Source organism: Bombina bombina, chromosome 6 (genome assembly GCF_027579735.1).
Source record: "Bombina bombina isolate aBomBom1 chromosome 6, aBomBom1.pri, whole genome shotgun sequence".
Taxonomy (NCBI): Eukaryota; Metazoa; Chordata; class Amphibia; order Anura; family Bombinatoridae; genus Bombina; species Bombina bombina.
In genome coordinates this window covers 444,588,741-444,612,857 of record NC_069504.1, presented here as the reverse complement: position 1 = coordinate 444,612,857, position 24,117 = coordinate 444,588,741, and the positions used below count along the sequence as shown (strand labels likewise).

The following is a 24,117-nucleotide window of genomic DNA, read 5'->3' as shown; positions in this document are numbered from 1 at the left end:
TGGAATGCTTAATTGTAGCTTAATTGTAAGCCCTTTCAATTGCAGCTTATTGTGTATCCTTATGGATGGAAAACCTGACTTTACTATTTAAGTGAGGTGGTTGGCCATGATGGAGGGGGACGCAGCGCATCAAGTTTGTCCCACTGAAGCAAACACGTTGTGCTTGCTTTTACCTCTGGGGAGTCTAATGTGTTTATTTCACTTTATCTGTCTTATCTTGTCCACATATTGGGTCACATTTGCAGCCCTTTGATTTATGGATTTAAGACCGCTTGGACAGTTCATATGGATATTGGACACATATTTTTTCCACACAGTTTTAGGAGTGAGTAACAATTAAACGGACAGTTTACGCAAACATTTTCTCCCCTTTAATTTGTTCCCACTTTACCTGCTGGAGTGTATTAAATTGTTTCCAAGTATTTCCATTACCCTTATATTGGCATTTGAAATAGTTTATTTAGCCTGTGGTATCCACACCCATCCTAAAAGTTTTTGGCCTCAAGGCCAAGCTGTGTTAACACAGCCAGTAGAAGAAATTACACTCCCAGTGGGTTATAGAAGAGATAAGGTAATACAATATTAATTTTCATTGTTCTCTCCGAGTATTGGTGATTGGTTTATGGACAGATATAAGATAAACAAGCAGGTATATGTACACAATGTGATAAAGTAATGAGATCTGATTATACCTACAAGCTCAACCCATTTTATTAGGTTGTGCCTTCAAAACACAAAATCAGCTATTTCTTTTACACAAATAAGCCTAAAAAAAGCAAATTTCATACATTTTATACTCTGCAGCTGATGAAAAAAGTTATTGGAAACACATTGAGGGAATTTTTTTTATAGTATACTGTCCCTTTAATAGCTGCTTCCTTTATAAGAGCAGACGTTAGTTGCTCCCCTGCTAGACGTTAATATCATTGTCATTTTTATTCTTATTTAGCTGTACATCTACAGATGATACTTTTTGTGTAAATTATTTTTGTTTAATGGTTTTTCTTTGGTATCAGGATGTCCTAATAAATTATATTGTGGATATTGGATATTTGGATTTTGCCATTCTTCAGGGTGTGCTAAACAATGCCTTTCTTTGTTGCTAATAAATATTTTGTGGCTTTCTGCCTCTTTCAGTCCTTGCTTTTCAATGACCTTGAGGAACTTGAGCGCTATTGATCACAATAAGTTTCTTTATCTATCCTGATCTTTATCTATCTATAAAAAAAATCTATCCTGATTCTTAATAGTTAATTCAGCAGTTTTTCATTGCAAAATGACATCACATAGATGAACTGTTGGCCCATCATAGGACACAAGTGAAACTTGTGTATGTAACTGACCTCTCTATGCAGATGATTTTTATTAAATATTTATCTGTGATTAGGATCATTAGATAGGGGGGTTGGGGACAGTGTGGTTTTGAGGAGCTCTGGATATCTTGGTTAGAATTAAAAACTAGGGTCCCGATCCGATATGCAGCGTCGCCCGCAAAAGCCGGCGACGCCCAATTTTGCGCGGGTTTGGTATCCTATATACGGCGTAACCTAGAAGTATTTCCATTTTCACCTCGCCACAAAATGCAGCCGTAGTAAGCCTTACACTGTCTATTGGAGCCCTGTAACTCCCTAAACTACCTGCCAAATAAAACCTAACACCTAACGCATGCGCAATGTCTATCTACCTGTCAACCGCGATCCCCCGCCGCAATCCCTAATAAAGTATTTAACCCCTAAACCACCGCTCCCGGACCCCGCCACCACCTACATTAAATGTATAACCCCCTAATGTGATTCCCCTACACTGTCGCCACCTACATTAAATACCCCCTAATGTGAGCCCCTTACTCCGCCGCCATCTACATTACCTACCCCCTAATGTGAGCTCCTACCCCGCCGCCAGCTATATTAAAATTATTAACCCCTAATCTAATCCCCCTACCCCGCCGCCAGCTATATTAAATTATTAACCCCTAATTTAATCCCCCTACCCTGCCGCCAGCTATATTAAATTATTAGCCCCTAATATAATCCCCCTACACCACCGCCAGCTATAGTAAAATTATTAACCCTTAATTTAATCTCCCTACACCGCCGCCAGCTATATTAAATTATTAACCCCTAATTTAATCCCCCTATACCGACGCCAGCTATATTAAATACATTAACCCCTAATCTAATCCCCCTAAAGTAATCACCTCTATTACCAGCCCTTTAAAGGGCCTTTTGCGTGACATTGCCCCAAAGTAACAGCTCTATTGCCAGCCCTTAAAAGGGCTTCTTGTAGGGCATTTCCCCAAAGTAATCAGCTCTTTTACCAGCCCTTAAAAGGGCTTTTTGCGGGGCATTGTCACAAAGTAATTAGCTCTTTTGCATCTAATCTAAATCCCCCTACACCGCCGCCACCTATAATAAATGTGTTACCCCCTAATCTAATCCCCCTACACCGTCGCGACCTATATTAAATAGATTAACCCCTAATCTAATCCCCCTACACTGCCGCCAGCTATATTAACCCTAATTATATTAGGGTTAATATAGTTAATATCGTTATTATATTATATATATATTACGTATAATAACCCTATCTAACTCTAACACCCCTAACTAAATTCTTATTAAAATAAATCTAATTAATATTAATATTATTAATTAAAATATTCCTATTTAAATCTAAATACTTATCTATAAAATAAACCCTAAGATAGCTACAATATAATTAATAATTGCATTGTATATATTTTAGGGTTTATATTTATTTTACAGGTAACTTGGTATTTATTTTAACTAGGTACAATAGCTATTAAATAGTTAATAACTATTTAATAGCTACCTTGTTAAAATAATTACCAATTTACCTGTAAAATAAATCCTAACCTAAGTTACAAATACACCAACACTATCAATAAATTAAATAAACTACAAATATCTAAACTAAAATACCATTAAATAAACTAAACTAAATTACAAAAAACAAACAAACACTAAATTACAAAAAATAAAAAAAGATTACAAGAATTTTAAGCTAATTACACCTATTCTAAGCCCCCTAATAAAATAACAAAGCCCCCCAAAATAAAAAAAATTTCCCTACCCTAAACTAAATTACAAAAGTTAACAGCACTATTACCTTACCAGCCCTTAAAAGGGCTTTTTGCGGGGCATGCCCCAAAGAAATCAGCTCTTTTGCCTGTAAAAAGAAACACAATACCACCCTCCACTATTACAACCCACCACCCACATACCCCTACTCTAAACCCACCTAAACCCCCCTTAAAAAAACCTAACACTAAGCCCCAGAAGATCTCCCTACCTTAAGTCGTCATCACCCAGCCGGGCCGAACTCTTCATCCAATCCGGGCGATGTCTTCATCCAAGTGGCAAAGAAGAAGTCTTCCATCCGGCGATGTCTTCATCCAAGCGGCAAAGAAGAAGTCTTCCATCCGGTGATGTCTAAATCCAAGTGGATGATCAGAACAGCCAATAGAATGCAAGCTCAATCTGATTGGATCAGCCAATCGGATTGAACTTGAATCTGATGGGCTGATTGAATCAGCCAATCAGATTTTCTTACCTTAATTCCGATTGGCTGATAATATCCTATCAGCCAATCGGAATTCGAGGGATGCCATCTTGGATGACGTCATTTAAAGGAAACTTCATTCGTCTGTCAGTCGTCGGGCCAGCTGGATGTTCTGCGTCGGAGGGCTGAAGAAAGAAGATTGAAGATGCCGCTTGGAAGAATCCTTCACCCCGATGGAGGACCTCTTCTTTGCCGCTTGGATGAAGACTTCGCCGGATGGAAGACTTCTTTACCGCTTGGATGAAGACATCGCCGGATGGAAGACTTCTTTGCCGCTTGGATGAAGACATTGCCCGGATTGGATGAAGAGTTCGGCCCGGCTGGGTGAAGACGACTCAAGTTAGGGAGATCTTCTGGGGCTTAGTGTTAGGTTTTTTTAAGGGGGGTTTGGGTGGGTTTAGAGTAGGGGTATGTGGATGGTGGGTTGTAATGTTGGGGGGAGCTATTAAATAATTCATAACTATTTAATAGCTACCTTGTTAAAATAATTACCAATTTAATAGCTATTGTACCTAGTTAAAATAAATACAAAGTTAGCTGTAAAATAAATATAAACCCTAAAATAGCTACAATATAATTATTAATTACATTGTAGCTATCTTAGGGTTTATTTTATAGGTAAGTATTTAGATTTAAATAGGAATATTTTAATTAATAATATTAATATTAATTAGATTTATTTTAATAAGAATTTAGTTAGGGGTGTTAGAGTTAGGTAGGGTTATTATACTTAATATATATAGAATATAATAACGATATTAACTATATTAACCCTAATATAATTAGGGTTAATATAGGTGGCGGCGGTGTAGGGGGATTAGGTTAGGGGGTAATACATTTATTATAGGTGGCGGCGGTATAGGGGGATTTAGATTAAAGGCGAAAGAGCTGATATCTTTGTGACAATGCCCCGCAAAAAGCCCATTTAAGGGCTGGTAAAAGAGCTGATTACTTTGGGGCAAAGGCCTGCAAAAAGCCCTTTTAAGGGCTGGCAATAGAGCTGTTTACTTTGGGGTAATGCCACGCAAAAAGCCCTTTTCAGGGCTATTTGTAGGGTTAGACTTAGGTTTAGTGGTAGGGATAGTTTAGTATTTTAGGGGTTAATTAATTTAATATAGGTGGCGGCGGTATAGGGGGATTAGATTAGGGGTTAATTAATTTAATATAGCTGGCGGCGGGGTAGGAGCTCACATTAGGGGGTAGTTAATGTAGCTGGCGGCGGGGTAGGAGCTCATATTAGGGGGTAGTTTAATATAGCTGGCGGCGGTTTTAGGGGCTCACATTAGGGGGTAGTTAATGCAGGTGGCGGCGGGGTCTGGGAGCGGCGGTTTAGGGGTTAATAACTTTATTAGGTGCGGCGGGGTCCGGGAGCGGTGGTTTAGGGGTTAATACATTTTCTATTATTAGGAGAGTGAGGGGGGATAGCGGATAAAGGGGTATACATGTCGGGCTATGTTTGGGAGGCGTGTTAGACAGTACGGAAGATTTTATAATTTAGTCAGGTCTTGTAGGCGCCGGCAGTTTCTAAAGTGCCGTAAGTCATCCGACTTACGGCACTTTAGCATCTGACGGCGCCGTATATGAGAGAGCTCGAGTTGCAAGCTGAAACTACGGGCGGCGGGAGTTCCCTCGCTTGCGCCGCAAACTACGATCTATACAACACCAGGCCACCAGGAGGAGGCAAAGACACCCCAGCCAAAGGCTTAAATATCCCTCACACTTCCTCATTACCCCAGTCATTCTTTGCCTTTCGCCACGTTAGGAGGTGGCAAATCATTTTTTTTATTTTAATTGTGTTTCTTCTGCCTAAAACTTGTTTTAGATTATATTCTTAAAAAAAAAGTTTGTAAGCAAATTGTAGGCTTCTTCATGTTTAAGCAGGTTCCATAAAATTGATATCAACAGTCTGTAATATTTAGACAATTCCAGTTACTCTCAGTTCTCTACATTACAAGTGTAACTTACACAAAAAATCCTCTACATGAATCTACACCTACAAAGCTGATTCTATGTGCTCTCTTGCTATCACTAAATGATCACATTTGATCTATACTTAAGTTGTTTGTCCATCTCTCTGTCCCACACTTTTCTGGTTCTTAAACAAAAATTTATTGGCTTACTAATGTACATCAAAAGTTTGATGTGATTTGTTAATATGTTCTAAATATTACTTTTCCCCTCAACGCGCAATCCAGATGGACCTATTAGAAAGGCTTCTACAGCAGTATTGACAGAGAAATAGCTCTTTTCTTTCCTAAGATATGGTGAGTCCACAACGTCATCAATTACTGTGTAGAATATCACTCTTGGGCAGCAGGACGAGGCAAAGAGCACCACAGCAAAGCTGTTAAGTTTCACTCCCCTACTCACAATCCCCAGTCATTCTCTTTGCCTCTGTCAATGGAGGAGGGGAAGTTCTGGTGTCTGAAGAAAATTAGATTTCTTTTGCAACAAACAAGTTTAATAGCTGTACTCCACGTTAGTCTCTTCAGTAGGGCAGTGGTGGCTTTAAAGCAGTTAGGAACTTGTGAGGTGGGTCTCACTGCGTTTTCCTAACAGGTTGCTGCCCTAGTTTAGAAAGCCAGTGTAGGCTTACTCTGTTCTTTTGTCTTTCCACAGGTCTCTGTAAGGAGTGGCATCCTTTCATACCATGTGAGCTGTCCTCCTGCCGGACAGCTGGAAGCACAGTTATGCGCCTTTTTGTCTTAGGAGGCTGGCACTGAAGGGGTTAAGGAAAAAACTCTTGGACCTGCATTTGTTTTTATGGGACACACAAATCCTTAATGGAGGATTGGTTTGGCAGTGAGCAGGCACTTTATTGTATGTGACTGGGGAGACTTAGGGGTTAAACGCTTCCGTGGCCAGGAATGGGTTTGTGACAGACCCTTCGGTCAGGACTGAAAGTGTTAACTTTATTTTCTAACCACAAGTGGCTGGCTCCAGCTACAATCTAATTAATGCTTAGCATTCTATTGTTTGATCACCTCCAGAGAGAAAGTGATAAGAAGAGTCAAGAGTGTCTTGTGGTTGAAGTGTTTAAGTAATATAATCCTATTGTATCATGTCAAGGGCGCTTCTCCCTTTTATCTAATGTACAACATTCTTTCAACCCCCATCTGAGGGGGGGTCAAAAACCTGTATAAATCTGTGTGCTGCCTTTTAATAAATGTCATTCTGTTTTAAACCTGAAACTGGCTGGGTTGTGAATTGCTGATTGTCTATGCAGGACATTGTTCATCTGGGGTTAACCCTTGGTACACAGTTGGTACCGTAACATTGGTGGCAAGCGACGGGAGAATCCTTATCGCCCAGAAGAGCAACTACACAAGCCAGTAACCTCAGGAAGAGGGGGATTATTACAATACTGACTAAGATGGAAAGAGTACCAGGGACAGAAGGAACCAATGGGCCCAGCATAGCAGACAGAACCCCCGCAGAAGCAAGCTTTGATCGGGCGGTTAAAATAAGACTGGCACATTATGGCCCCAACCCATCTGCCGAAATTATCGACCGGGTCATAGCAGCTGTGGAGGCCAACCTACTTCGCCAAAGCGGCGCTGCAGCAGCCCAAGTCACAGCAACCCCAGTGGAAAAGGGAAAAGTAAATTTTGCAGCTTTTAAAAACTTCCTGGAAACAGAAGGAGAGATTGATGGGTACCTTGCGGATTTTGAGAGGCAATGTGCACTACACAAGGTACCCGCAGAGGACTGGGTCATGATATTATCCGGAAAATTATCCGGCCGGGCCAGAGAGGCTTTTCGGGCCATTCCAGATGAGGAAGTCAGGGATTATAATACTGTAAAAGAGGCTCTGCTCTCCAGGTATGCGGTTACACCGGAGGCATACCGGAGGCGGTTCAGAGACACTGTTAAATTAGCTGGAGATTCCTACCTTGAGTGGGCATGTAAGGTGCACCGCACAGCAGCTCACTGGATAGCGGGGTGCCAAGCCGTATCTGGGGAAGAGGTGCTGCAGCTATTCCTGTTGGAACATTGCTTCGACAAGTTACCCGCAGGAGTTCGAGAGTGGGTTCGGGACCGTAAACCCTCCACCCTGCATGAAGCAGCTCGCTTGGCAGATGAGTATACGGATGCCCGCAAACTGGACACTGCTACCACTAAGCCCCCTGCTAGAGTGGAGTACAGACCCCCAGTCACCCCAGCAGCTGCCAGTTACCAACCCCCAGCGCACCGCTATACTACACGGCATCCGGCCACGAACTACCCTCAGAGAGCCCGGTTCAATTCGCGGGGCTACTCACAACCTATTCGGTGCTTTGGATGTAAGCAACTAGGGCACAAAAGACCAGAGTGTCCCCTAAACGCAGCGAACCAAGCACAGTCCTGGAGAAGACCCGCTAGCGGAATCCCACGTAATCCTCAGCCTGCGGCCCGCTACGTAGAGGCGCAAGAATGCTGGGGCATCCTACATGAGGCAGACCCCGTGCAAGCTGCCCACCGGAATAACCGGCAACTGGTTAAAGTGAATGGGAAGGAGGTCAGTGGTCTACGGGATACTGGTGCTACCATGACCTTGCTTCGAAAGAACTTGGTGTCTGAGAAACAGCACACAGGAGACACTGTGGCTGTGAGGGTAGCAGGGGGCACTGTGTTCCGCCTGCCTGTTGCCAGGGTGCATTTGGATTGGGGAGGGGGCGCTAGACCTGTGAATGTGGGGGTCATGAAGGATTTACCAGCTGATGTTCTCCTTGGAAATACCTTGGTCCCCCTTGTTTCTGCCTATGCTCCCATGGGTCCCGCTGATGTTAACCCTGTGACTACCCGTGCTCAGATCCGTGCAGCAGAGACTGACCCCCCTGCTGCTAAGCCCCAGGACGCTGAGCTCAGTAAATCTCTATCCGCTATTGATATGTGGGAGTCACGTTACAATGCGCTGATGAAGGAGAAGAGTCACGTAGAGGATAAAATGGTCACGTTAAATAATCATGTAACAGTGCTAGCGGGAGAGAAGAGGAGTGCAGAGGAAAAAGCACGTTTAGAACAGGAATCTCTGCTAGACAAGCTGCACCGACAGACTGCAGAAAACACCAGCTTGAGAGTGGAACATGAAACATTAAGGACAAACTTAGTGACACTGGAGGAGAAGCTGACGCTGGCTCATAGTGAGGTGCAGCAACTCAAGGGCACCCTATGTCAGTATGAAGGGATTGTGGATACCTATAAAGAGCAGGTACAGAAAACTCGTAAAGAAGCTGATGAGATTTTGAAGGACTGTTTAGCCCTAGTCTGGGCACTGAGGAAGTTAAACCCTTGTTTGTATGGACAGGAATTCTCTCTCATAACGGGAATACAAATGGATTGTCCCAGCAAACTGACATGCCTACCACCCCTTAGTCCGGTCATCCCCAGGTTGACCCGCAAAAGGGTCAAGCCGGGTCTGCCGGAGTGTTCCACAAGGGGGGAGCTATGTGACAGACCCTTCGGTCAGGACTGAAAGTGTTAACTTTATTTTCTAACCACAAGTGGCTGGCTCCAGCTACAATCTAATTAATGCTTAGCATTCTATTGTTTGATCACCTCCAGAGAGAAAGTGATAAGAAGAGTCAAGAGTGTCTTGTGGTTGAAGTGTTTAAGTAATATAATCCTATTGTATCATGTCAAGGGCGCTTCTCCCTTTTATCTAATGTACAACATTCTTTCAACCCCCATCTGAGGGGGGGTCAAAAACCTGTATAAATCTGTGTGCTGCCTTTTAATAAATGTCATTCTGTTTTAAACCTGAAACTGGCTGGGTTGTGAATTGCTGATTGTCTATGCAGGACATTGTTCATCTGGGGTTAACCCTTGGTACACAGTTGGTACCGTAACAGGGTTAACCCTCATTGGTCTCTGAAACATTTAGGATTATTTCTTTTATTATATCTTCAGAGGGTATGTTGTCTTAAACTAACTTGTTTATTCAGTTTAACTAACTTTGTCTGCCCTGAAGCACAGGTAATAATTGTTGCGCACCTTCTTATTGCGGTAACGTGTCCCTCTGATTCCGCTTCAGTCTGTCTGAGTGGTGGAAGAGGCTGGAAGACCGGTGTCATCCTCCTTGTTAATAATATAGGAGGGTATCAGGTAGACACAGAAGTGCAAGCTGAGGTTTTTTGCTCTAAGCTGAGGGCACGGGTTGTCTGAGTAAAAAGTTTTCCCAATATCGAAATATATACACAATGTGAGTCCAAGCACCATAAGACTATCTTGATATCTTTTTTAGAATATCAACCTGTGATCCAGGATATTCCCTATAGCTTAATATAACTCAGATATACCAGTGTTGTGTTACATACTCGTCCCCAATCAACAACTTGTAATGATATCAGTCTGCTGTGGTATACAAAACAGTTAATGTGTTTTGACATGCAAATTCTTACCCGCTCCTTGCGGAAATGGTTAACGCTTCTTACTGCTGCTTGTGCTGAATATTGCGTCCCGTCTGTGTGTGCCGGTCCACAGGAGCCTCCTCTCCTATTATGTTCATGTGTAGCTTCGTTATATGTGGGCTACAAATAGCCCGGGCTCCCTCCTCGATCACACCAATGACGGTTAATACCGCTTCAGCTCTTACACTTCATTCTTTTGGTAACTGTTTGTGCCACAGCGCTTCATGGGAAATCCTTTGTTTCTTCGACCCAGGGTTTGTCAATATTTTCTTTGGTGCCTGTGCTCACTCCAAATCCCTTTATAGTACTTTTTCACACATCACGATCTTGCAATCAAAGAAGAGAGGAGCACTAGGCAAATTCCGGTTTAAATAAAACTTAGCTTTTATTAGGCTTATAGCTCATCTTAAAACTTAACAATCAACAACATTGTAGCAGATAGCGTAGCACCCTCTATTGCTTACTCGTTTCGGCGATAGCCGTAGTCATAGCTATCGCCGAAACGCGTAAGCAATAGAGGGTGCTACGCTATCTGCTACAATGTTGTTGATTGTTAAGTTTTAAGATGAGCTATAAGCCTAATAAAAGCTAAGTTTTATTTAAACCGGAATTTGCCTAGTGCTCTTCTCTTCTTTGATCGCAAAATCGTGATGTGTGAAAAAGTACTATAAAAAGTTTTCCCGCTTTGCTGTTTTCTTAAAAAGACAGTATTATATTAAAAAAAAAAAAAAGAATATTTTGTTTTTTGCAACTTTTTCTAAACATTGAAGAGGAATCTGTTCCCGTGAACATGTGTCTATTATGCTTAGATAATCCACTTGTATCTCCCTTGCAATTTTGTTCCTAATGCATAGAGAGGACTTCAAAGCATAAGGATAAACTCTTTGTTTCTGAGCCAACCGTCTCTCAGGATGAGGCTGTTCAGTCAATGCCACATTCTTCTCCTCAAACGTCCCAAGCCTTAATGGCATCACATACAGGGTCTTGCCGTTCCTCTCAATCTCCTGGAGGAGTTTATTTGCCTGCAGAAATTGCTGCCCAGGTATCTGCAGCAGTATCTGAGGCCTTATCTGCCATTCCATTACTAAGTGGAAAGCACAAGAGGAACTTTAGAGGATCAGTTGTTAAGGTTTCTGCTCCTATATCTGCTACTCAGATAGCCCTCTCTCATAAGTCAGATGAAGAGGATTCGTCAGTAGCTTCTAAGGGTGAAATCTCAGATTCGGACAGTGTAAATCCTTCACCTGATGCTGAAGTAGTATCCTTCAGATTAAAGCTTGAACACCTTTGTGTATTGTTAAAGGAGGCTTTAGCTACTTTGGAATACTTGCCTGTCGTCAACTCTAAAAAAAATCAAATAAACTTAATAAATATTTTGATGTTCCTTCCTCTGTGGAAGTATTTCCTGTTCCGGATCATGCAACAGAGATTATTGCGCAGGAATGATAGAAGCCATGGATTCCATTTTCCCTGTCTCCTGTTTTTAAAAAGATGTTTCTTGTCGCTGACTCCATTAAGGAGGCATGGTGGACGGTGACTAAGGTAGAAGGGGCCATTTCTACTCTGGCTAAGAGGACTAGTATTCCTATAGAGGATAGCTGTTCTTTTAAAGATCCTATAAACAAGAAGCTGGAGGCTTATTTGAAGAAGATGTACGTTCATCAGGGCCTTCAGTGGCAACCGGCAGTTTGTATGGCCACGGTGTCCAGTGCGGCATCTTACTGATTTGATGCTCTGTCTGAGTCTCTTCAGGTTTAAACTCCTTTGGAGGAAATCCAAGATAGAATTAAGGCTCTCAAGTTAGCCAATTCCTTTATGTCTGACGCCACCATGCAAGTTATTATGCCAAGATTTCTGGCTTCACGGTGCTAGCCCTCAGGTCTTTGTAGCTGAAATCATGGTCAGTGGATGTTACCTCTAAGTCCAAGCTTTAAGCGCTTCCTTACAAGGGTAAGACCTTGTTTGGCCCTGGTTTGGTAGAAATAATCTTTGACATTACTGGTGGGAAAGGGTCTTTTCTACCACAAGACAAGAAAAATAGATCTAAGTCAAAGTAATTGTCGTTCTTTCGTAACCCCAAAGGAAAGTCTTCCTCTCCCTCTTCTAAACAGGAACTCTCCAAGTCGTCTTGGAAACCCAATCAGTCTTGGAACAAGGGAAAGCAGGCTAAGAAACCCGCAGCTGAGTCTAAGTCAGCATGAAGAGGTTGCCCCCGGTCCGGTTCCGGACCAAGTGGGGGGCAGTCTTTCTCTGTTTTATCCAGCTTGGGTATGAGATGTCCCAGATCCTTGGGCTGTGGACATAGTGTCTCAGGGTTACAAGATAGAATTCAAGACCTTTCCTGCCTGGGTCAGGTTTCTTCTCTCAAGATTATCTGCAGACCAGATAAAAAGAGAGGCATTCTTGAATTGCGTTCGGGACCTTTCTTCCCTGGGAGTAATGGTTCCTGTCACTGAAAGGGAACAGGGTCTGGGATGCTATTCCAATCTGTTTGTGGTTTTCAAAAAAGAGTGAACTTTTCGTCCTATTTTAGAACTAAAGTTTCTAAACAAGTTTCTTAGGATACCATCCTTCAAAATGGAGTCTATTCAGTTGATTCTCCTTTTGGTGCAAGAGGGTCAGTTTATAATGATCATAGACCGAAAGGATGCGTATCTTCATGTTCCCATTCACAGGGATCATCATAAGTATATGAGATTTGCCTTTCTAGACAAACACTTCCAGTTTGTGGCTCTTCAATTTGGCCTTGCCACAGCTCCCAGAATATTTTCAAAAGTTCTGGGGCCTCTATTGGCAGTGATCAGGGCTCAGGGAATTGCAGTGGTGCCTTACCTGGATGACATATTGGTTCAGGCTCCATCTTTTCAACAAGCAAACTCTCATTCAGAGACCTTGTTGTCTTTTCTACGTTCCCATGGATGGAAAGTGAATCTGGAAAAGAGTTCCCTTGTTCCAGCTACAAGGGAGGTTTTCTTAGAGACCTTGTTGTCTTTTCTACGTTCCCATGGATGGAAAGTGAATCTGGAAAAGAGTTCCCTTGTTCCAGCTACAAGGGAGGTTTTCTTAGGGACCATAATAGATTCCCTGTCTATGACAATTTTTCTAAAAGAAGGTCAGAAAATCCAAATCTCTCTACAGTCTACTGTTTGGCTATCAGTGGCTCAATGTATGGAGGTAATTAGTCTGATGGTGGCTTCCATGGACATAATTCCCTTTGCTCGATTCCATTTAAGAGCACTACAGCTATATATGCTCAGACAATGGAATGGAAACCATTCAGATCTGTCTCAGAGGATAGATCTAGATCATTTGAAGAGAGACTCTCTCCTGTGGTGGTGTTCTCAGGAGCATCTATCTCAAGGCACATGCTTCCGGAGACCTTCCTGAGTCATTGTAACCATGGATGCCAGCCTGCTGGGCTGGGGAGCAGTCTGGGACTCGTTAAAAGTGCAGGGTCTATGGACTCGGGAGGAGTCTGTTCTCCCCATAAATATCTTGGAGTTGAGAGCAATTTACAATGCTCTGATAGCGTGGCCTCAGCTGTCCTTAGCCCGGTTTATCAGGTTCCAGTTGGACAATATCACCTCAGTGGCTTACATCAACCACCAGGGCGGAACTCAGAGTTCCTTAGCCATGAAGGAGGTGGCTCGTATTATTCAGTGGGCGGAAGCCCACAATTGTTGTCTGCCATCCACATTCCAGGAGTGGACAACTGGGAAGCGGACTTTCTGAGCAGACAGACTTTTCATCCCGGGGAGTTGGCACTTCATCCGGAAGTGTTCTCCAAGTTAACCCTCAAATGGGGGATGCTGGAGTTGGATCTGATGGTGTCTCAACAGAACGCCAAGCTTCTGAAGTACGGTTCAAGGTCAAGAGATCCTCAGGCTGCCCTCTGGCGGTTCCTTGGGTTTTCAGTTTAGCATACCTGTTTCCTCCTTCCATGAGTCATTGCTAGTATCGAACAGGAGAAAGCATCAGTAATTCTCATAGCTCCTGCATGGCCTTGCAGGACCTGTTATGCAGACCTAGTGAAGATGTCATCTCTGCCACCTTGGAGGCTGCCTCTGAGGAAGGACCTTTTAACTTGGGGTCCATTCCTTCATCCAAATCTCATTTCTTTAAAGCTGACTGCTTGGAGATTGAACACTTAGTTCTGTCTAAGCGTGGTTTCTCTGAGTCGGTCATTGAGGATATGATTCAGGCTTGCAAGCCTGTTACTAGAAAGTTTTACCATAAGATATGGTGTAAATATCTTTATTGGTGCGAATCTAAGGGCTACTCTTGGAGTAGTGTCAGGATTCCTAGGTTTTTGTTTTTTCTCCAGGAAGGTCTGGAGAAAGGTTTGTCAGCAAGTTCTCTGAAGGGTCAGATTTCTGCATTATCTGTCTTGCTACATAAGTGTCTAGCGGATGTGCCAGATGTTCAATCTTTTTGTCAAGCCCTGGTCAGAATCAGGCCTGTCTTTAAGTCTGTTGCTCCTCCCTGGAGCCTTAACCTAGTTCTTAAGGTTTTACCACAGGCTCCGTTTGAGCCTTTACATTCCATAGATATTAAGTTGTTATATTGGAAGCTTTTGTTTCTTATTGCTATTTCTTCTGCTCGAAGGGTCTCGGAACTCTGCTTTGCAGTATGATTCCCCTTATCTTATCTTTCATGCTGATAAGGCGGTTCTTCGTATTAAGTTGGGTTTTCTTCCTAAAGTGGTTTCTGGTAGAAATATTAACCAGGAAATTGTTGTTCCTTCTCTATGCCCTAATCCTTCTTGTCATAAGGAACGTTTGTTGCACAATTTGGATGTTGTGCATGCCTTAAAATGCCTTCAAGTGACTAGGGACTTTCATCATTCCTTTGCCTTGTTTGTTTGCTTTTCTGGAAAGCGTAAGGGTCAGAAAGCTACCGCTACTTCGCTTTCTCTCTTGTTGAGGATTATTATCCATCTTACTTATGAGACTGCTGGACAGCAACCTCCTGAGAGAATAACAGCTCATTCCACTAGGGCTGTTTCATCTTCTTGGGCTTTCAAAAATGAAGCTTCTGTAGAACAGATTTGCAAGGCTGCAACTTGGTCCTCTCTGCATATTTTTTTCCAAACTTTACAAATTTGATACTTTTGCCTCGGCTGAGGCTTCTTTTGGGAGGAAGGTTCTTCAAGTGGTGGCCTTCTGTTTAGGTCTGCCTGTCTTGTTTTCCCTCCCTTGTCATGTTTGTCCTCTAACTTCGGTATTGGTTCCCAACAGTGATTATGTTGTGGACTCACCATATCTTAGGAAAGAAAACAAAATTTATGCTTACCTGATAAATTTCTTTCTTTTTGGATATGGTGAGTCCACGACCCCACCCTTAAATTTAAAACAGTTTTTTTTTACTAAACCTCAAGCATCTCTAAACCTTTGTGTTATTCTTTTTCCATTTCCCTTCGGTCGAATGACTGGGGATTGTGGGTAGGGGAGTGACACTTAACAGCTTTGCTGTGATGCTTTTTGCCTCCTCCTGCTGGCCAGGAGTGATATTCCCAACAGTAACTGATGACGTCGTTTTTTGTTTTTTTTGTTTAAGCATATGAATTTCTATTTTTCAATAATCAAACATATTTATTCATTTAAGTAGATGGAACAAAGACAACAAATTAAGTTCAATGCACTTTTTGTTTGCATATGCTGCCTTGCAGTAATAAAAATTGGTTTTACATTGGGTCAGAATAAAAATCCAAAAATCAGGTAAAGCTGTGAGTTTTTTTTTATCATTTAACCCCTTACGGACCAGTGATGACCCTGTACATCACTGGTCTTTCTATGGGACTTGCTTTTTTGATAGGGTGGCATGACTGCGCTATTCTGAGAGGCCTGCTGGAGTGAGGGAGGTCATAATAGCGCGGTGTAGCCACTGACAGCGGGACCACTGACAGTTGTATTCAGTCAAGCAGCTGAGTCATTGTATTAAAAGCAACTGCATGAACACTCTTGAAATGGTCTGGGCTTGATCCTACACCACAGTAGGAGGTTGATTTCTGCAGTAGTTTCTTGTTTACATACCCTTCAGCAGGTAAAATAGTTCATTAAAAACATAATCAAGGAAAGAACATGTTGCAGTTCAATGTCTCTAGCTGATCCCTTCAAGATTATAAATTCCCACAGGAATAGGGCCCTCAATTTCTCCTGTATTTGTTTGATACATTTTGTCCTGTCTCTTTAAAAATATTGTATCATTGTTGTACTTTTATCTTTTGTACCCAAGGACAGCGCTTGGCGCTTTATAAATAAAGTATAATAAATTTAATAAATCTGAAACAGTGTGTGTGTATATATATATATATATATATATATATATATATATATATATATATATATATATATATAAAACATGGAAGGGAACTGCACTCCAAGACTGGATCAGGTACACATCCTGTGACTCAGTAACATCCAGCCCTGGGTGCTAAATAGCACTCCAAAAAAGCTGTGATGTCACCAGAGCCACAGGCAGTTAACCCCAGTCCGGAATGGGTGCAAGAAACAAGGGAGATTACAAATAAAAAGTAATACAAGACATAGAAACACCCAGCACTCACCAGCTAGCTCACAGCTAAGATAAAATCACAACTGTAAAGGTTAGTCACCGCATCTGGCCAAATGGGAAAGCTCAGGCACCACGTCAAGGTCCTTTCCACCGCCTGAGTCCCTAACACAGCCACACCATCATGCGAGCTCACAAAGCCAAACAAACAGAGAACAAAGAAGGGGTGCACAGGTGGCTGTAATCACCCATAGAAAATACAAAACATGGAAGGGAACTGCACTCCAAGACCGGATCAGGTACACATCCTGTGACTCAGTAACATCCAGCCCTGGGTGCTAAATAGCACTCCAAAAAAGCTGTGATGTCACCAGAGCCACAGGCAGTTAACCCCAGTCCGGAATGGGTGCAAGAAACAAGGGAGATTACAAATAAAAAGTAATACAAGACATAGAAACACCCAGCACTCACCAGCTAGCTCACAGCTAAGATAAAATCACAACTGGAAAGGTTAGTCACCGCATCTGGCCAAATGGGAAAGCTCAGGCACCACGTCAAGGTCCTTTCCACCGCCTGAGTCCCTAACACAGCCAAACCATCATGCGAGCTCACAAAGCCAAACAAACAGAGAACAAAGAAGGGGTGCACAGGTGGCTGTAATCACCCATAGAAAATACAAAACATGGAAGGGAACTGCACTCCAAGACCGGATCAGGTACACATCCTGTGACTCAGTAACATCCAGCCCTGGGTGCTAAATAGCACTCCAAAAAAGCTGTGATGTCACCAGAGCCACAGGCAGTTAACCCCAGTCCGGAATGGGTGCAAGAAACAAGGGAGATTACAAATAAAAAGTAATACAAGACATAGAAACACCCAGCACTCACCAGCTAGCTCACAGCTAAGATAAAATCACAACTGTAAAGGTTAGTCACCGCATCTGGCCAAATGGGAAAGCTCAGGCACCACGTCAAGGTCCTTTCCACCGCCTGAGTCCCTAACACAGCCACACCATCATGCGAGCTCACAAAGCCAAACAAACAGAGAACAAAGAAGGGGTGCACAGGTGGCTGTAATCACCCATAGAAAATACAAAACATGGAAGGGAACTGCACTCCAAGACCGGATCAGGTACACATCCTGTGACTCAGTAACATCCAGCCCTGGGTGCTAAATAGCACTCCAAAAAAGCTGTGATGTCACCAGAGCCACAGGCAGTTAACCCCAGTCCGGAATGGGTGCAAGAAACAAGGGAGATTACATATAAAAAGTAATACAAGACATAGAAACACCCAGCACTCACCAGCTAGCTCACAGCTAAGATAAAATCACAACTGGAAAGGTTAGTCACCGCATCTGGCCAAATGGGAAAGCTCAGGCACCACGTCAAGGTCCTTTCCACCGCCTGAGTCCCTAACACAGCCACACCATCATGCGAGCTCACAAAGCCAAACAAACAGAGAACAAAGAAGGGGTGCACAGGTGGCTGTAATCACCCATAGAAAATACAAAACATGGAAGGGAACTGCACTCCAAGACCGGATCAGGTACACATCCTGTGACTCAGTAACATCCAGCCCTGGGTGCTAAATAGCACTCCAAAAAAGCTGTGATGTCACCAGAGCCACAGGCAGTTAACCCCAGTCCGGAATGGGTGCAAGAAACAAGGGAGATTACAAATAAAAAGTAATACAAGACATAGAAACACCCAGCACTCACCAGCTAGCTCACAGCTAAGATAAAATCACAACTGGAAAGGTTAGTCACCGCATCTGGCCAAATGGGAAAGCTCAGGCACCACGTCAAGGTCCTTTCCACCGCCTGAGTCCCTAACACAGCCACACCATCATGCGAGCTCACAAAGCCAAACAAACAGAGAACAAAGAAGGGGTGCACAGGTGGCTGTAATCACCCATAGAAAATACAAAACATGGAAGGGAACTGCACTCCAAGACCGGATCAGGTACACATCCTGTGACTCAGTAACATCCAGCCCTGGGTGCTAAATAGCACTCCAAAAAAGCTGTGATGTCACCAGAGCCACAGGCAGTTAACCCCAGTCCGGAATGGGTGCAAGAAACAAGGGAGATTACAAATAAAAAGTAATACAAGACATAGAAACACCCAGCACTCACCAGCTAGCTCACAGCTAAGATAAAATCACAACTGGAAAGGTTAGTCACCGGTGACTAACCTTTCCAGTTGTGATTTTATCTTAGCTGTGAGCTAGCTGGTGAGTGCTGGGTGTTTCTATGTCTTGTATTACTTTTTATTTGTAATCTCCCTTGTTTCTTGCACCCATTCCGGACTGGGGTTAACTGCCTGTGGCTCTGGTGACATCACAGCTTTTTTGGAGTGCTATTTAGCACCCAGGGCTGGATGTTACTGAGTCACAGGATGTGTACCTGATCCGGTCTTGGAGTGCAGTTCCCTTCCATGTTTTGTATTTTCTATGGGTGATTACAGCCACCTGTGCACCCCTTCTTTGTTCTCTGTTTGTTTGGCTTTGTGAGCTCGCATGATGGTGTGGCTGTGTTAGGGACTCAGGCGGTGGAAAGGACCTTGACGTGGTGCCTGAGCTTTCCCATTTGGCCAGATGCGGTGACTAACCTTTCCAGTTGTGATTTTATCTTAGCTGTGAGCTAGCTGGTGAGTGCTGGGTGTTTCTATGTCTTGTATTACTTTTTATTTGTAATCTCCCTTGTTTCTTGCACCCATTCCGGACTGGGGTTAACTGCCTGTGGCTCTGGTGACATCACAGCTGTTTTGGAGTGCTATTTAGCACCCAGGGCTGGATGTTACTGAGTCACAGGATGTGTACCTGATCCGGTCTTGGAGTGCAGTTCCCTTCCATGTTTTGTATTTTCTATGGGTGATTACAGCCACCTGTGCACCCCTTCTTTGTTCTCTGTTTGTTTGGCTTTGTGAGCTCGCATGATGGTGTGGCTGTGTTAGGGACTCAGGCGGTGGAAAGGACCTTGACGTGGTGCCTGAGCTTTCCCATTTGGCCAGATGCGGTGACTAACCTTTCCAGTTGTGATTTTATCTTAGCTGTGAGCTAGCTGGTGAGTGCTGGGTGTTTCTATGTCTTGTATTACTTTTTATTTGTAATCTCCCTTGTTTCTTGCACCCATTCCGGACTGGGGTTAACTGCCTGTGGCTCTGGTGACATCACAGCTTTTTTGGAGTGCTATTTAGCACCCAGGGCTGGATGTTACTGAGTCACAGGATGTGTACCTGATCCGGTCTTGGAGTGCAGTTCCCTTCCATGTTTTGTATTTTCTATGGGTGATTACAGCCACCTGTGCACCCCTTCTTTGTTCTCTGTTTGTTTGGCTTTGTGAGCTCGCATGATGGTGTGGCTGTGTTAGGGACTCAGGCGGTGGAAAGGACCTTGACGTGGTGCCTGAGCTTTCCCATTTGGCCAGATGCGGTGACTAACCTTTCCAGTTGTGATTTTATCTTAGCTGTGAGCTAGCTGGTGAGTGCTGGGTGTTTCTATGTCTTGTATTACTTTTTATTTGTAATCTCCCTTGTTTCTTGCACCCATTCCGGACTGGGGTTAACTGCCTGTGGCTCTGGTGACATCACAGCTTTTTTGGAGTGCTATTTAGCACCCAGGGCTGGATGTTACTGAGTCACAGGATGTGTACCTGATCCGGTCTTGGAGTGCAGTTCCCTTCCATGTTTTGTATTTTCTATGGGTGATTACAGCCACCTGTGCACCCCTTCTTTGTTCTCTGTTTGTTTGGCTTTGTGAGCTCGCATGATGGTGTGGCTGTGTTAGGGACTCAGGCGGTGGAAAGGACCTTGACGTGGTGCCTGAGCTTTCCCATTTGGCCAGATGCGGTGACTAACCTTTCCAGTTGTGATTTTATCTTAGCTGTGAGCTAGCTGGTGAGTGCTGGGTGTTTCTATGTCTTATATATATATATATATATATATATATATATATATATATATATATATATATATACTGTAAAACACAAATGATTTTATACTGTTTCAGATATATATATATATATATATATATATATATATATGTACACACAGACAGCTATACCCCGCTCATACAGTGGGTTAGGGACCGGAGTCCTGCTGTAAAGTGAAAACTGCCTTAAAGTGAAACAAGTCAGTTTTAGCTTTCTTTTCACTTGCCAGTGTTTAAAAACTTTAAAAAAATGTTTTATTATTATTATCGGTTATTTGTAGAGTGCCAATAGATGTTTGAACTAACATATATTAGGGGTGAAATAGTGCTACCTTTAGTTTAACGCTAGCACAGCACAGTATTGAATTAGTATTCAATAAATACTGTACCTGTAAAATTAGTGACAATTACTGTAGTAAAATTTGCCAGACTATAGCACTGAGACAAAGGGCCTATCTATCAAGCTTCGAATGGAGCTTGATGCCTGCAGGCTCGCCAGAAATAGCAGTTATGAAGCAGCAGTCACAAAGACCGCTGCTCCATAACCTGTCCGCCTGCTCTGAGCTCTGAGCAGGCGGACAGACATCGCCGGAAATTAACCTGATCGAGTACGATCGGGTTGATTGACACCCCCTGCTGGCGGCCCATTGGCCTCGAGTCTGCAGGGGGCAGCGTTGCACCAGAAGCTCTTGTGAGCTGCTGGTGCATTGCTGAATACGGCGAGCGTATTACTCGCCGTATTCAGCGAGGTCTGGCGGACCTGATCCGCACTGTCGGATCAGGTCTGCCAGACTATGATAAATAGAGGACAAAGATTGCACTGTGAACTAAGCATAACAAAATGCTGCCAGTCACTTTTCTCGCAATCTCACAATGTTTACAGCAGTGTTTCAAAATCCTTGAAGATTGAAATTCAGCTCCACAAAGCGCTGTATTAGTGAAGCACTGTAAAGTGAAGTGCTGTTAATTGCGGTATACCTGTGTGTGTGTGTGTATATGTATATATATATATATATATATATATTTCTTTTTTTATTTATAATTAGTACCACAACCATATGCAATATTTTCTTTTAAAGACATATTAATGTAATAAAATTAGAAGTAGCCCACTACAGATACAGCTATCATGCTTGCTCCTATGCCTGTGCATATTGCAGGTGGTGTGTGCCGTAGGTTAAAAGTAACTTGGAGATTTTTTTTTGAGGTAACGTAAATTGCAAGTACAATTTGCACAGGAAAGATGAATTCAGTAAATCTTTGTGACTTTATAAATGTGAAACACTCCCCTTATACCAGCAGTGGAAAATTGGTCATATCAGCTATAGAAAGAAAAGTCAGAAACACCCCCAGGAACCACGTAACAATGTTATCCTAACGTCTGTACTGTTTTCATTTTTTTTCTTTAGGCTTTTGGATTTATGACTCGTGTGGCCCTGCAAGCAGAGAAAATGAATCACCACCCAGAATGGTTTAATGTGTACAACAAGGTAATTCATTACTTTTATACTCCATCACCTGAGTTTAAACCGCGATTGGATTTTTTCAAGGTATCATTTTACTGGCTTTTGCTACTCAGGTGGGAATAAAGCTTCCTGCTTTGCGTTACTCTGCTAAGACCTAAGAGGTCTTGTGCTGCCACTCTGAAAGGTTCAGGCATAAGAATAGTTGTCAAGTGTCAGAAACCATTTATCGCCTATGTAGTGTCGCTGTATTCTATAGCCTAACACAACATAACTTCAACATATGAGAACTAGCATAAGTGCTGCCATGATAATGCAGTCAAATAGAGAGGAATTCATGGTAGGCATATAAGATGCTAAGCTTCTATTTGTAATACAACTTATTGTATCGGAGGTCTGCATCACCACCACAGACTTTTTCTTACATGATTCAAATAGTACGTATAGTTTTAAACAACTTTCCAATTTACTTCTGTTATCAAATTTGCTTCATTCTCTTAGTATTCTTTGTTAAAGGAATAGCAATACACTACTTAGATCTATCTAAGCACATCAGGTGAGGTAGCTCCCTTTCTAGGTGTGCTGTTCAACAAAGGGTACCAAGAGAACAAAGCAAATTAGATAATAGAATACTTTAGAAAGTTATTTAAAATGGTATGCTCTATCTGAATCATTAAATCATGAAATACAAATTGTGAGTCCAATGACTGTAACATTATTTCATGCAACATAGTTTGGGACACAGAGTATTAAAAATAATAGGGGAGAAATCATTCCTATATTTCATGGAGTTTTGTTTCTAGTAAAATATCTTGCTTAAAATCTGACTCCCAACAATTTAGGGCCAGATTAAAAGTGGAGAGCAAAATATCGCTTTCACTAAAGGGATATTTGCACTCCACTTTGTAATACCAGCGCACGCTAATTTGCGCTGGTATTACAAGTTGACAGCAATGCAAATGCAAGCTTGCACTTGCATTACTGGGAAGCATTGCGCTCACGAGAGCTCGCTTCCATAGGCTCCAATAAGAGCCTCGTTCTGATGCTGTCAGTCGTCACAGAACCTAAGCGCAGTGAATGGGGTAAGTAGCGCAACATATACATATATATTTACTGGGAACACACAGTTCCCATAGACCGCAATCTAAAGTTATTTTTCAGTGCCGTTTTTTATATTTCTAACACCCGACTCCCACCAACTTTACCCCCAAAATACTGCCTAGTGCAGTTATTTTATTAAAAAATAAACATGCTACAATTTTTTTTTATTAAAATGCACTACACTGTATTTTGGGGGCATTTGGGGCACAGTTATAAAATTAACCAGAGATCTGATTGTGGTAGCAATAACAAGCCACTTGTAATGGCTGATTAATTATCGCACGCTGATTAAATTATCGCTCCACTTGTAATCTAGCCCGTAATGTCTCCCAATGTTTAGAAATGCATCTAGCCCGTAATATCTCCCAATGTTTAGAAATGCATCTAGTCCGTAATGTCTCCCAATGTTTAGAAATGCTAGTATTTTCAATCATTTTAGGGGCAAAAATGTAAGCTCAAAATATTCACAATGCTAATCTAGCTCTCTGATGCTGAAATGTTTAACATCATGTACTTGTGTGCTGCTGTATCTGCCATAGTGCAGGGCTTAAAGGGACAGTAATACCTTGTAATAACAACACATTTCTGTTGTGTTGCTATAGAGCATCATATCAGCTAGATTAATATCTTTTTTTTACTGTAATTATTTTTTTAATAGCCAAACTTCACCCATGATTTTCTTTATTTGAATCTGGGCTTTAAAGGAATAGTCTAGCCAAAATTAAACGTTGATAATTCAGATAGAGCAGGCATTTTTAAGCAACTTTTTAATTAACTCCTATTATCAATTTTTCTTCGTTCTCTTGGTATCTTCATTTGGAAAAGCAAGAATGTAAACATAGGAGCCAGCCTGTTTTTGGTTCAAAACCTGGGTAGCACTTTCTGACTGGTGTCTAAATGTAGCCACCAATCAACAAGCGCTACCCAGGTGCTGAACCAAAAATGAGCCGGCTCCTAAGCTTACATTCAAATAAAGATAGCAAGAGAACATTGATAATATAAGTAAATTAGAAAGTTGCTTAACATTGACTGAATCATAAAAGTTTAATTTTGACTACACTATTAATTTAATCGAAGACAGTTAAAGGTTAGTACCCTTGCTTGGATTCTAAAAAATGTGCCTGGATCCTACATTTACTAT

At 42.3% G+C, this 24,117-nt stretch overlaps 1 protein-coding gene across 1 annotated transcript in view; it reads left to right on the top strand.

Moving 5' to 3' along the window:
• Nucleotides 1-24,117, top strand: part of PCBD2 (pterin-4 alpha-carbinolamine dehydratase 2) — a 340,449-nt gene that overhangs the window by 247,923 nt on the left and 68,409 nt on the right. Inside the window, exon 3 of the mRNA XM_053717205.1 lies at nucleotides 21,822-21,902. Within this exon, the coding sequence (XP_053573180.1) occupies nucleotides 21,822-21,902 (81 nt within the window). The remainder of the gene's footprint in view (nucleotides 1-21,821; nucleotides 21,903-24,117) is intronic.